This window comes from Taeniopygia guttata, chromosome 13 (assembly GCF_048771995.1).
Source record: "Taeniopygia guttata chromosome 13, bTaeGut7.mat, whole genome shotgun sequence".
In the NCBI taxonomy this organism is placed as follows: Eukaryota; Metazoa; Chordata; class Aves; order Passeriformes; family Estrildidae; genus Taeniopygia; species Taeniopygia guttata.
Window position 1 is genome coordinate 14,577,293 of NC_133038.1, and position 13,850 is coordinate 14,591,142.

The 13,850-nt window shown below is 41.5% G+C and overlaps 1 protein-coding gene and 1 long non-coding RNA gene across 2 annotated transcripts in view; both read left to right on the forward strand.

The window, feature by feature from the left end:
• The first annotated feature begins 1,134 nt into the window (after positions 1-1,134).
• On the forward strand, positions 1,135-4,574 carry FOXI1 (forkhead box I1). Its single transcript, XM_030283812.4, has 2 exons — positions 1,135-1,807; positions 2,818-4,574. The coding sequence occupies exons 1-2, from the start codon at positions 1,234-1,236 to the stop codon at positions 3,369-3,371; spliced, it is 1,128 nt and encodes a 375-aa protein (XP_030139672.4). The 5' UTR covers positions 1,135-1,233; the 3' UTR covers positions 3,372-4,574.
• Positions 4,575-8,729: 4,155 nt separating this feature from the next.
• The window catches only part of LOC115497099 (uncharacterized), a 64,392-nt gene continuing 59,271 nt past the window's right edge, over positions 8,730-13,850 (forward strand). Inside the window, exons 1-2 of the long non-coding RNA XR_012058116.1 lie at positions 8,730-9,033; positions 12,951-13,025. This is a non-coding gene — a long non-coding RNA (uncharacterized lncRNA). The remainder of the gene's footprint in view (positions 9,034-12,950; positions 13,026-13,850) is intronic.

The following is a 13,850-nucleotide window of genomic DNA, read 5'->3' on the forward strand; positions in this document are numbered from 1 at the left end:
TTGTTTCTGCAGACAAGACGAGCTATGTGAAAGGCCCTGTCATAGCATGACCTTCTTTAATTGCACGGGTATTAAGACTGAGGCAAGTTTTATGAGATGTGTGCTTAATCACAAGAAGAATAAGCAGTTATGATTGTGAAGGGAACTGCAGCTCTGCTCTAGCTCCAGTGCAGGAGTTCATACAGTGAAGAGCTGTCATCCTGAGACAGGGGTGGGGAGATTGCAACTCTGCCCTTTCCTCCTTCAAGCATGCAGGGTGCCATGCAAAGCACTAAGGATTTGTCCAAATCCTAAAAGGATTACAGGTTTTTCCTTATTTCTTAATTTTAAGGAATGAGCTCTTGTCTGTATAATTACAGATGAAGTTATTGGAACCTGGCTAAAAAGAGCTGTGCTGAACACTGTTGCTGCTTTCCTGTTTGGTAGTTGTGCTGAGAGGTTTTATGAACTCTCTGCACCAATCCTGCAGCAAAGAGGAAGCAAAACATAATGATTTCCCATCTCAGTTCACCAATTTAAGCTCTAAAGAAAGGTTTGATTATTAAGCTTGAAATGTTTTCCTCACTAGATTAATCCTTACTTTAGGGAGTTAATTCCATTTATATCAGTAAGATTACTCACGTGAGTAACCAGCCACAGAATTTGCCTGTAGTACTGTGATTGCCTAGGGGGAAGTACAAGCAAGTCTGCAATTAAAGTTACAAAAGGAAAAGGTTTGACCTTTTCTTTTCTTTTTTCTTTTCTTCTTTTTTTTTTTTTAAGTATATATCTCTACTGTTTCATTGACTAGTGACAATGGCTTTTGCATTCTGAGGTGTTACTAATAGCAGCACCAAATGGCTTTTCTTTAATAAGAAAAAAATAAGAAATGCTAAAACTTCACTGGGAAAGGTAGAAAGAGGAGGATCTCTGAGCTTTAACTCAAGAAGCCCTAGGCTTTCTTCATGTGCATCACATTAGTGGAAAATTCCTTCATTTATTTAAGAAGACAAACAGTTGTAACTTTCACATTTGGTTGATGTGACATCAATGACTGACTGGGACTGCCAGCATTCCAAAAAGGATATCGTCCTCATCTGCAGCCACTCAGGGCTGCGGGGTGGAGCCTGCAGCACAGGCTGAAACATTTACAGGTGCATAAGTACCTGGGGAAGGGCACAGGTGATGCACCTGTCCCAGGAAAGGAGCACTAGCACAGGTGTGTCACAGCTCACCAGCTGCCTGGGTTAGAGCATGAGCTTCTTTGACCCACAGTCGCACTCCCCTCCACGCTGCAGCCCACAGTTCCCAAATATCGGCCAAGAGCCTCCGGAGATGAATATCTACTACGAGAACTTCTTCCACCCGCAGAACGTCCCGAGTCCCCAGCGACCAAGCACCTTTGAGACGACAGATTACAGCAGCACTCCCAATCCTTACCTCTGGCTAAATGGACCTTCCATCACGCCCCCGCCGTACCTGCCAGGCTCCAACGCCAGCCCCTTCATCCCGCAGTCCTACGGGATGCAGAGGCAGCTCCTGCCCAACGTGCACGGCTTGGGAGGAACCGACCTGGGCTGGCTTCCCCTCCCGTCCCAAGAGGAGCTCATGAAGTTGGTGAGACCACCTTACTCCTACTCTGCCCTCATTGCCATGGCCATCCACGGGGCACCTGACAAGAGGTTGACTCTGAGCCAGATCTACCAGTATGTGGCTGACAACTTCCCGTTCTACAACAAAAGCAAAGCTGGCTGGCAGAATTCCATACGGCACAACTTGTCTCTCAACGACTGCTTCAAGAAGGTGCCTCGAGATGAAGATGATCCAGGTATAGCCTTCTCCCCTTTTGCCCCCACCTCTAACTAAACTTGATTAATTTTAAGATACCTAGTGCACTGTAAAAAGACATAGTAGCCCAGATATAGGACATAGACACAGTAGCACTTTGTTTCCAAAAGGATGAACTAGAAGGCAGCTGTGCACAGCTGAGGTGTGAATCAGTGCTGCTGTGAGATCTCTGCAGGGAAGGGAATTCTGTCCTGCCCTGGGTCTTCCTGAGAATGAATCAATGAGCTGAGCATGAGACCCAGCACGCACAGGAACATTTAACTGGGCAAGGCACCCTCAATACCCATTTGCTGTAATGCATGACTTGTGTCAGACTTAACTGGGAATTTAAGGCAAGGGGATTTGTCAAAGAAATCCAACGGCTTTGGGGAGCCAGAATTCATTCTCAAGAGGAGACCAGGCTGCTTTTATTTTGTTTGTTGCAATTAGTGTTTTCCTTGGAATGATACCTCTGTCATTAAATCCCTTGGCTGGTCAGATATTCCTTTAGTCATGGTTTCCTATCAATAGCTGTGAAGAACCATCAAGACTATTAAAAACTCATTGAAATTATTCTGCAGTAGAGGGACAAAAGTCTAGTTCTATCTCATCAGAAACCTATGCTACCTAACTGAATCTGGAGTGGGATCCCAGTGTGGGATTTGATTACTCTCTGCCATAAATTCAGAAGACCAGCTGTATACTGAAAACCTCCTTCCCTCACCAAGAAAACAAAACAAAAAGCCCTTTTAGTGACTCTACTTGTATTTTTGCCTGTGTGAAGAGTCAGGACTAAAGGGTAGAACCCAAACTTTAAACCTTTTTTCTGAATTCAATAGACTTGTACTTTTGAGTGACTAAAAATGCATGTTTATTGCTCATGCAATTGTTCTGTTTCTGTGAAATGAGAGAAGCACTGTAAAGCCCTAAATGAATTTTTTTTAAATTTTTTTTTTTCCTGCTTGTGTGCATATTTTTAAACTAAAAGTGTGGGTTTATTTCCTTGGACAGGAAAAGGGAATTACTGGACTCTGGACCCAAACTGTGAGAAGATGTTTGACAATGGAAACTTTCGCAGGAAGCGGAAGAGAAAGTCTGACATTGAGGCCAGTGCTGCTGCTCTTGCATCTGAAAAATCTGAGGACAGTACCCTGACTGGCAGCCCCAAAGCTGCAGAGCATCAGGATATCTTGGAAAACTCATCACCTGGGACTGAGAATTCACCTGAGAAAGGATCTCCTCCACCCTCCTCCGGCAGCCCGTGCCTCAGTAACTTCCTCTCCAGCATGACCGCCTACGTGCACGGCTCCAGCTCAGGGAGCCGCTCCGGGCCCGTGGGACTCAGCTCTGAACCCACTGACAAAATGGGGCAGAACATGGTAGGCTTCAACTCCTACTCCCCCCTCTCCAGTATTCCCAGCCATGGTGTGGGAGACTGGTCCAACTCCATGACTTCCAGTCACCTTGGCCACAGCAACTCGGTGCTCAACCAGTTTAACACCCATTTTTACAGCAGCCTCAGCACAAATAACACCCTGTACTCCAGGGAAGGGACAGAGGTTTAAATGAAGGATTTTAGGACAACAAAGGATAGTTATTTATGAGAGGAAATGATCCAAGGGCAGGTGATTAGTGTTAGCCTCTTGTCTCTAGGGCCACACTGCATCCTCCTCCTGACAGCCACAAACTTGGTACCCATTATACTGAAATCACAAACACTCCACATTCAGCAGCTACACGTGGAAAATAAGAGGAAGAATAGTGAAAATTCTCCTTAGACACTGCTTGTACAGCTGCCAGGCAGGGTCCTCTACAGAAGTCCTTGAGAAGTTACAGTTTGCCTTAGGCAGGAGGCTCTTTCTGGCGTGGCATTTACATTGCTGTGCTTTTTAAAGTGATAACAGAAATGTGGTAGTACCTCTAAATATCCTGTCTTCAGCTACAGGCTGCCTGTACTAAATGCTCAGCAAGTTCTCATTTGGCCAAAGCTCTCCTGAACACTGCAGGATCCATAATAAAAACCAATGTATGGTGACTACCAACACTTGAATGGTGAGTGCTGCCTTTGGCTTTCTCTCATGCCAGTGCAGACCTTGTCCAAAGCTTGACCCCTTCCAGTCCCAGGGGGAATTTGGCTGTGCAGCAAACTGACATCATCATGGACACAACAGGGATTTTGAAGCTGCAAGGAAGCATAATAAAATACACTGGAATTGTCTTCTGCTGTTGGATCTTTGTGTTTTCAATTCTAATTACAGGGTCAATTTCATTCCTTACACATGTAAATCTAGTCACATAAGGGAAACAGGATCTGTCCTAAATATATAAATATATATGTTTAAGACACGTTTTTTTCTAAGAAGAAAACATATTTGTTATATCTTAACTTTCTATGTGAATTATTTCTACTGAATAAAGGGTTTGAATACTGGGGTGGGAGGTGAAGGAAGAAGAAATGGGAGGTAAGAAGTTTAACTGCCTCTGGATTTCGGTTTCAAAGGCTGGATCTTTCAGAGTATCAGCTGCAGATATTGTAAAAAGTCTCTGTACTGTATTTTTTTCATTTTGTAAAAGTCCATGCTGTTTGTCCTTGTGTAAGTATTAGAAATAATTCTTATTTTTCCTACCCTCTACTGTAGCAACAAACATTTCAAAATATAGATGAAGTTTTTTTAAACAAAGACTTGACTTGAGTTCCACATTCATGTAGAGTAATATCTCAAAATGGATAAGCCCAGAAGAATTTTTAATAAAGCATTTGTATAGAAGAGTGTGTACTTGTGTTTGTTTGTACTGCACTACTTAAGCCTTTAAAAGTCTCCTTACCTGTGTGACTTGAGCAATTTGCGTGAGGAAGAGCAGGGTAGGGGTAGCAGAAGGTCAGATGCTGAGATGACATGTCCAGGCCATCAGCATTTGCATACGTGGAAAATATCACTGGTTGCTATTATGCAAAACACTATCACTGAATAAAAATCAGCCTTGGAGTTTCCCTGATGGAGTAAAGTGGTGCCAATCATTTAAATTTCAGAAAGCAGACTGTTTTCATCTGTCAATTAGCCAACATAACTGCAATTTTCCTGCATTCTTATTTATACTAAATTTCTTTTTTGTTTCAAGTTTTCCCCTATCAAGGTTGCTCTGGCTTTTCCTAGTTTTAAATCCACTATAATAAATTAACACTTGGGAGTTAAAGCCTACCTACACTACTAAAACCTTTGTTCAATAAAAAAAGAAAATGCCCTTCTGGTAGTGTCCTTGTGCCATCACTGTAAGTTTCTCTCAAGTCAGGCACGTACTGAGGCCTGAGCTGTAACTCCTGCCCTTAGAATCTTCCAACCCTTGCAGCATCTCAGCCTGCTGGGTGGGCTGCAAGATTCCCTGCAACTCTGCAGTGGCAGCATTTGTCATAGAGATCTGCTCATGTTAGAACTGAGAAATGTCTTCAGTCACTCTGCTTATGCCTTGGATTCAGCAGACATGCTACAGAGTGCCCAGAAATACAGTTCCTGTAGAATATATGGTTCACAAAATCAGAGGAGCTGTTTTCTTTAGGGCTGAAGTGGAAAATATTCCATTATGAATTTAGAGACCAAAAGTGGGGGGGGAAAATAAGAAGGTGGAAAATCAAGTAAAAATAATGACATTGCTAAGTGACAGCAAAGAGTAAAAAGCAGCTCCTTTGTCACTCAGCACTTTGTTTGACTCTCCTAGTGCCCAATCCCAGATAATAACAGGAACTCCATAGAGCAGTGCATAAAAACAAGCTCATGCCTCATTGCTTCCCAGATGCTGTCAACCCAATACCATGTTTGGCTTCTGTATGCTGAGCAAGTGCTGCCAGAATTCCAGCTGACAAAGGTTTGTTCTCCAGTGGCTTCCCTGAACACCAAGGAATTGCTTCCCCTGCAGCCACTGAGCTGCCTTGGCACACCAGCTCAGCTGGAGGAGCTGCTCTTCAAGGAGGGGTGCAATGATGATGGCATGCATTGTAATCCTATTTTTCCTCCAAACAGAACTACTTTGTAATGAAAAAAATCTTCGTTTGTGTTTTGCAGAGAGAACTGGTTTTGGTAAGCAGCCATGTCAATGCATTCCTGGAGCTCCTGCACATCAGTGGAGAGCTGCAGGGAAACTTAGCAACTATTCTTGTATGAGCAGCAGCACTGCTCTGTCAAAGGTAATGCTCCTCTTCCTTTACTTGACCAATATGATCAGTGTAAGAGTTTTGGATGGAAGAGCATCTGGGTTTTAAGGATTTTTTGCCTATTATTTTGTTTGTTGGTTTCTTTTTAAGTATGCTATTAAAGAAACCACTAATGTTAGACCCTTAATTAAAATATATTTAAAATATCACTGGTATTTATAGACCTATAGTGTGATTAATAAAAATATTTACTAAACTCCTCAAAAAAGAGAATCTGGGCTCCAGGAACTCTGAATTGTTGTCCCTGTTAAGATTCTTGATTGATTATTTCATTCTTAGAGTGTGTTTTGTGTTGAGATACAGCTGTCTTCACATACCACTGTGTTTCATGACTGCAATTATTTGTCCCTGGTTTAAATGTTAACCCTTACAGGCTGCTCCTATCTCCCCACAAACACAACCAGACCTAAAGTGCCAGAGTAGGTTACTACTTGCTTTCCTTCTGTATCACAGCAGAACTGCAAATATTAGAAGCTCCCACTGCCAGGCAGTGTGTCTTGACTAATGATTAATGAGTAACAAGTTCCTACGTAAATCTGAGGTATATTGCTGCTGAATCCCTGGGGCAGCTTCACTGTCACTGATCCCATTAGAAACACTTTCCCTGGGTTCTTACTGCACAGTTTCCCCAGTCTGTGTCCTGGCTCTGCAGCCCTGGAGTCTGTGACTCTTCAGCCCTGGCTCTAGTGCCAGGGAGAGGAGAGATTTGGGGTTCACAGCAGAGGTACAGAGATCCCTTGTACCACTGCCAGGGTTGTTCCACCTCATTATGGGATCAGCTGCATGCCTGCAGTCCTGCAGTAAAAGGTTCTGTTTAGCTGAGGTCCTTTGTGCCCCAAAGCAGTCCTGTTGGAGACAATTCAAGACATTTAAGCCACGAGGTTTAAAGATTTCTGTTTAACTGCAAGGTTCCGAATGCCTGAGCTTCCAGATGATAAACTGATGAGAGCTTAAATGTTCCAGCTGGTTCAAAGATGACACCAAGAGGTGTGACACAGGTGTCCCCTATACAGAATCACATCCCAGGCCTCACAGTATTTACTTCTCCCATAAGCAGCAGTGGGGATTTTGCCAGGTTCACTCTGAATTACAATGCACTAACTTTCTCTCATGAGGGGATACTTTATGAAACTCTTCACTGTTTAGTAGTGTCAATAGTTGCTTTGTTGCTTCATGTGAAAGCATTCCCAGGGGAGGAAAACAACGAACTTCTTCCCAGTAGGTTTGCCAATTCCTAACACTTCCAGTTTGTAGCACTTTGCAGTAATCCTTACAACTCTTTCTTAAGGATTTTAGAAAGAGTTGCCCTGGACCTGTGTGATTTTTTTTCCTAGGTGTATTTGCCCAATATCCTTCCTGCTGATATTCTGTGCAAATTCATTTTCAGAATACCTATAAAAAATGAATTTTTATGTCTTGTGTTAGCTAAATTGTAATACAAATTGTATTACCTCAGCATGATATTAATTCTTTTTAAATCCTAAAAGTGTTCCTCTGCTAATGCCATTGCACAGTGGCTTTACCCTTGTGCAGCATATGATATCCTCTGCTCTTTAAGAAGGAAGATGCCAAGTTGAGGAAACTCTAAAAGTAGCCATTCCAGTCTTCTAAAAAGTGCTTTCACTATGTGGCAGTCAGCAGTATTCTTCATGTTAGGCATATTTTGATTCTCTAATTGCCCTGAACTGCTCCAACTCCTCTCATTCAATCCTTTGCAGGTCTCCTGCTGCCTCCTCGTTACCAGCGATGAGTTCTACTAATTAGTTTCCCTTGCTTCTGTTCCTCTGGCAGATTCCAGAAGGTAAGGTAGGCAGGCAGGAACGGGTCTTAGCATCAAACTCTGCATGAGGAGCTGTCAAAGCTCTGCTGTAAGTCCATGACACATCAGGAGAGCTTTTGCCAGTTGTGTGTAGGTGACCTATGACAGCTGGATCAGTAACACACTCCATCCCTGCAGAGTCCTCAGCTGCAAGAGCAATGTGCCCATAGTGTAATGGTGATACTTTCATGGCAACACAACACACAGAAACTAGTTGTGCATTGCCCAGCACCTCAATGATGGAAGCTTCCAGGCACCACATGGAAAAATGGATTTGTGTCATCAGGGAAACTTTTTTATACATTCTGCACACAGGTTCATCAGAGCCTCAGAAGTTCCCTGGAGTCAGGATGTCCCACAAAGCAGTGAAGGTTATTTGGACTGCAGCACAACGACAGGCACAAAGCTGCTCAATTTATCCCCTCTGTTGCCTTTGCAGAGCTATAGATTTGAGTGGAGAAGTGTCAGTAGCATAGCACAGCAGGGTAATAACACAGCTCAGTAGCTATTTGATGCTGTTGTTTGTACAATGTGTTCTGACATGAACAGCTTATTGTTTGCTAGTTCATGACAAGAGCTTTGTGTATGCAAACTTGCATGCAAATCAGGCATCATTTATTATGCTTCTCTCCAATGAAAGTAGAAGGAGAAAAACCACTGTTTAACTTCAGCAATGCATTTTCCTATGAATAGGGCAGCTATTAAATGATTTAGGGAAGGAATGTTAAGAATTCAAGAAGTTCAAAGAAGGTGGAGGAACATCTTTTTCCCTTGTCAGCTGGGAGCCTGGCTATTTAATGCTGATAAAGCCATCATCTAACTCAACTTCAGCTGTTGTGCCCATAGGATGTACCTGCACTTTACTGCATCATAAGCAGGGAGATCTCTAATTATTCTTAGTGTTATTTAAAACACCCAAAGCAGTTTAAGAGGATTCTTACACAGAAGAAGAAATGATGAGAGGGTTGATATTTATTCACTCTTGTTGCCTGTTGCTTTGTAGGGGTCCTTCCTTCCCCTGGGCCTGCCACAGCTGTGAGAAGCCCTGTTCAACTCAGATGTGAGGAATTCTCCTGGACCTGCCCCTTAATTTTGCCAGACTGGAGATACTCATTTGGCATGCTCATGCTTCTTTAGCCCCATGAACTTGCATTATGATGATTTCCCCTTCTGCAGTGAAATATGTAACATTTTCACAGAGGTGAGAATTTTAGGGTTTTTTTTATGATATTGCACATTTTAATAGGAAATATCTTAATGAAAAATTCTACCCAGGTGACTTAACATTTATATTAATAAGCTGGCCTTATCACATATCTTTAATTTAAATTGAGTAGACATACTTTAATGAGTGGTACAGGTACTATAAAATGGATATTATTTTTCATTTAATTTTATTGGATTCATTCTATGCAATCCATCAGGCAGACAGTGCAAACATGCATGTTAAAAGAGACATAAATAACTTCATGTGGACTAAGTACCACTTAGAACGATGGTGAACAAACATGTATCCTGCAAGCAAAGGCAAGTATTGAAAACTATTGATTCCTGGGATGCTACATGATCCTTACTAATTTCTATTGAATATTTAATCTCTCTCCCTCTCCAAAACAGGAAATTCTAGAGCAACATTTATGTGACACTTTTCTTGTCACCTACAGAAAAGCTGCTGGGGTGTTACAGAGTCAGTCTTGCGTGTTGTAAAATCACAGGTTCTCAGAAATTGCACGCTTAGGTCATTGTTCTTCCCTTGGCACTGAAAGCCTCCCCCATTCATGCCCCACAGCAGACAGCACACAGAAGAGCTGTGCTTGCTTTGCACTGAGACTGGTTCATCATTTGTGTCACTGACACTTGGCCTCCTCAGTAATCAGGCGATGGTCACTTCTTATTTGGTGTAGGCATTAAATTTCATTGATCCCAGATTTGTGCTGAGGGAAATGGAAAGCTTACAGAAGCTGAACATTTTTCTAGGAGCAGAGTCATCTCCTGTTCTGTTTGGAAGTGGTAAATTTGAACTAACTCTGCCTAGTTATGGAGCAAAGTTGTTTTTATAAATGGATTTATCTCACCTTCTCTCCATGCACCTTCAGTAGATATGTGCCAAAAAAATGTGATGTGCTCCTAAAGGCATATGTATGCAGAACAGTCACTGGTTTCCTGTTATGTGTATCCTTCAAGATCTTTAAAGCATTTTGATAGAAAACAAATGCAGCCAAAAAAACATAATTGCCTGCCCTCAAGCAAACATAAGACAATATAAGTAACCTACAGGTTTGCTTGCAATATGCTTTTTCTAGTTTTCATAGTGTGTTGTTTAAAGCAAATATTGTAAATTCAATTGACTTTTTGATGTTAGCATTAAATCAAATATTGTAACTTTTTGCAATTTTTGAAGACAGTATTTATGCAAATAAATATGCAAAGAGGCCAGGTCTTTTATCACCTGTCAAGTTAGTAAGGTAGCCCTTAAAGGCTGAAAATCCTCACACCACAGCCAATCAGGACATTTTTCCCCTCTATCAAAGTATTTAACATGCCTAGCCCAGCACAGAAGGGAAAAAATAAGGTCATAGCTGTGGAAAAATCTCTTGATTATAACCGATAATATGAAAATGAAGCAGTCAAGCAGGCTGTGGATGGCACAGGTCAGGTCTACTTAAACAAAAGCAAAGTTAGAAATGCAGTGATAGAAACATGAAAATTCCAGAACATGAATGAAACGGAAGCCACCAGTTGTGGTCAGATTAATCCTTTAATACTGCTGGTATTTCCTTGTTGCCATGTGGGACAGGTGATGGCTGGAGTGTCCTGTTATCCCAAACACAGGGGGAGTAACACCAACAAATGACAGAAAAAGGGCTGACCTAAACCCTGCAGTGTGGACAGCAAACAAAAACTCTGCAACTTGAGAATTTTCCAATTTTAGGGGGTTTTGACACAAGTGAAAGCAGAAGTATTAACTACCTCCTGCAAGTTTTGAACTTCAATGTCACAGTGGTTTCTGCACAACTTTGAGAGTTCCTGGGGTGCTTGGGGTATCATTGTTCTTATCTATGTGATCCAACAGTGAAGCTGTCTGATTAATCACACATTTTTACTATATATTCACTGAGATTATTCATCTCCTAACTAGTTTGAGTTTGCAGATTATATTTGTAAAGGAAACTTTCATCTGAAATTTATTTTAAAAGCTTTATGTTAGATTTCAGTGGACAGTTGTATGGACAAAACACACAGGTCTGTGTACTATGTGCAAGTAATTCTGGAGATATGTACAGGCTGGATTTAAATAATATCAGATGAAACAAGTGCTAACCTTTAAATACTCCTAAAATTCTCTGAAAATTAAATTTTAAGCCCTGCTCTATTGCCTCAAAATTGTGCTTGTTGAGTTCAATGTTTTTCCAGTAAGGAAGAAACAACAACTCAAAACAAAAAGCAAGGGTGGCCTGTATTTTGTCCTGAATGCACAGACTGCTTCACATACTGCTATAATAAGCTGGAGGATTTAATGGTAGGAGCAGTACTTTGTGGAGCAAGCATGAAACTGAACAGGCAGGGACTGGGAAATAACTCTGGAACTACTTAAACTAAAATTGCCACCAAGGTTTCTGTCACAAAGCTTCATCTATGGTCTCACATAATTTCAGACTAATTCTGTATTTGGGTAACTGTTCTATGAGACAGTTTCATCACATCTTCCAAGGGGAAAAATATGGAAATTTCAAGCAGCTTCAAATCATCAAAAGTTTTAGAAAGAAGCGTGTGTTAGGAGAAGGGAGATGGGCTTTATAATATGAATTTCAATGGTCCTTCTTGCTCACTATTTTTTTCCACAGTCCAACTGACACAGAATCAGGGTTCACACCTGAAATGACAGTAGTAAAGACTCAATATCACTCTGTCCCCTGGGTCTCTGCAAGCTTTAACCACACACTGCAGATGCACACTGGGGCTGAAAAGGAGACTCAGGCACTTTGGACCTGACAGTTATTTTACAAGAATGGGATAATTACATTGATAGAGAAAATGTGCCATGCACAAATTAAATCAAAATTAAATGCACGTGCAATTAAACCCAATCAAGGGAACAGCCCAGTTTTAAAGGTTGCTTATAAAACTGCATCAGAGTTCGTGTAAAGGGGCAGAATTTACTGCTTTTGCCAAGTGCTGGTTATTAACTCTCAGTGTAGCTCAAGCTGCATTACAAATTTAAACTGAAGTGAAATGTATCTGCTTGCACCTCACACAGTGAAATAATGACATCCACGTCTGTTGGTTCTGTGGGGCTCTAGAGCCCAGGGAGCTGCAGTGTTTCACTGACTGTATTTGTTGTAGGTTAAACTCAGGTGGAGAATGACTGCTCCTGCTGCAATCATTCAAATGGCACTCAGCTGCATCTCCAGATGGATGGAGCCCATTTTCATAACTACAGCACCCAACTGAAAGCAATCTCTGATCAATAACATGATCCCTTTACTTCCACTCTTGAAAAGAAAATAAGATCCTCCTTCTTTAAATTATTCTTTAAAAGGAAAATGCACCTGAAAATCAGTTTTTCATCACAGGGTTCTGGAACTACTTTTTGTTCACACTTATAGCATAGGAGAAATTTGTCTGATACTGCAAAATGACCTCCTGAAAAATCTGCCAGAAGTTCCAGGTTTTTAGATGCTTTTTCCAGTTATTTAATTTTGAAATACTGAAAAAGTCACTATTCACTTTTGAAATCTATCACCAGTCTGTACTTTCCTGCCAGGAGACAGTGGGAAAAGATGTAATGGGACCATACAGTCATTGCTTGTGCTCTCACAATGCCCTGACCACAACAGAAGAGAGGATTTATGCATCCAAAGTGTCTTGCCCAAGTTTAAAAGCTTATGGATTCTGTCTGAAACGATGAGCAAACAAATGCCAGTAACTCAGGGGAAGATTGAATCAATTTTCCACATACAGTGAAACAAAACAAAGGCCATTTAATAAAGTGAAAAGCCAAAACAAAAGGCCAAAAAACAAAGGCCATTTAATAAAGCCCAACAGCTGGGTCTTTCGTCCATGCACACAAGTTTTCCTCAGCATCTTACTAAAAGTATTTGTTTGCTTGTTTTCCAGGGGAGCCTGCCTGGCTGGAACTGAAGGGGACTGAAGCAAGAGGTGTTCTGAACCTAGCAGCACAGCTCATTTAAGGTAAAGAAGTCCACAGAAGTCCATTTGCCTGGTGAAGCTGCTCAAAATTAATCTCTCACAGAAATTACAGTTACAGGAATTGGCTCTACAAACTTGATGCTCTGCTTTATGCTTACATTTGAACACTGCTAATATGTGACAGATAATAATTCTGTATGTATTAGATGCAGACTGATGTTTTCCTTTGTGTCCAGCATATGTTTTACTTCCAAAGAAAGGAAAATTCATTATAAAACTGTCTTCATTATGCTTTCCTGTAAAGTGCCACCTTCCTGAAAATCATGCATGTATTTGCACTTTGTTCATTTGGAAACTGAGGTTTGGAATGAAAGGACATACCTAAGGTGAGGCAGTAAGTTGGTGCTGCAAACGAGAGAGTTTGAGATCGCTTCAAAAAAATCTGGCAAGAGTATGGGCAAAAGTCAGATTTGTCCCTTTTAACAGACTTTAAAATCCCTTCCCCTTTATCCTGCATAGCAGTGTTACCATGACAGTTGACAGTCACAGAGAGGACGAGGACACAGCATACCTGGGTTCTTGTGAGCTTGGTTAAAAATTGTAACTCGTTGCACCTCCCTATCCTGCAATCAGAGGTACTGGTGGAAACACCATGATCCCTCTTTGCCCTGCACCCCCTACCCTGTCCATGTGATTATATCTTACAGCTTGTAATTATCTCCTTGGTGCAGCCCCTCAAGAAACAATAAGCCCTCCTTACCTTTCTGCAGAAAGGAGTTAATACACATTCCCTCTGAACAGACCTAGTTGAACTGAACTGTGAGGCTCTTTAAAGAATTACAATAGCAGGATTTGATGACAAAAATA

Bases quoted from the DNA above. Each gene is read 5' to 3' on its own strand.
- FOXI1 (XM_030283812.4), top strand. From the start codon at position 1,234: ATGAGCTTCTTTGACCCACAGTCGCACTCCCCTCCACGCTGCAGCCCA. The intron at 1,808-2,817 runs GTATAGCCTTCT...TTCCTTGGACAG, and splicing joins TCGAGATGAAGATGATCCAG to GAAAAGGGAATTACTGGACT.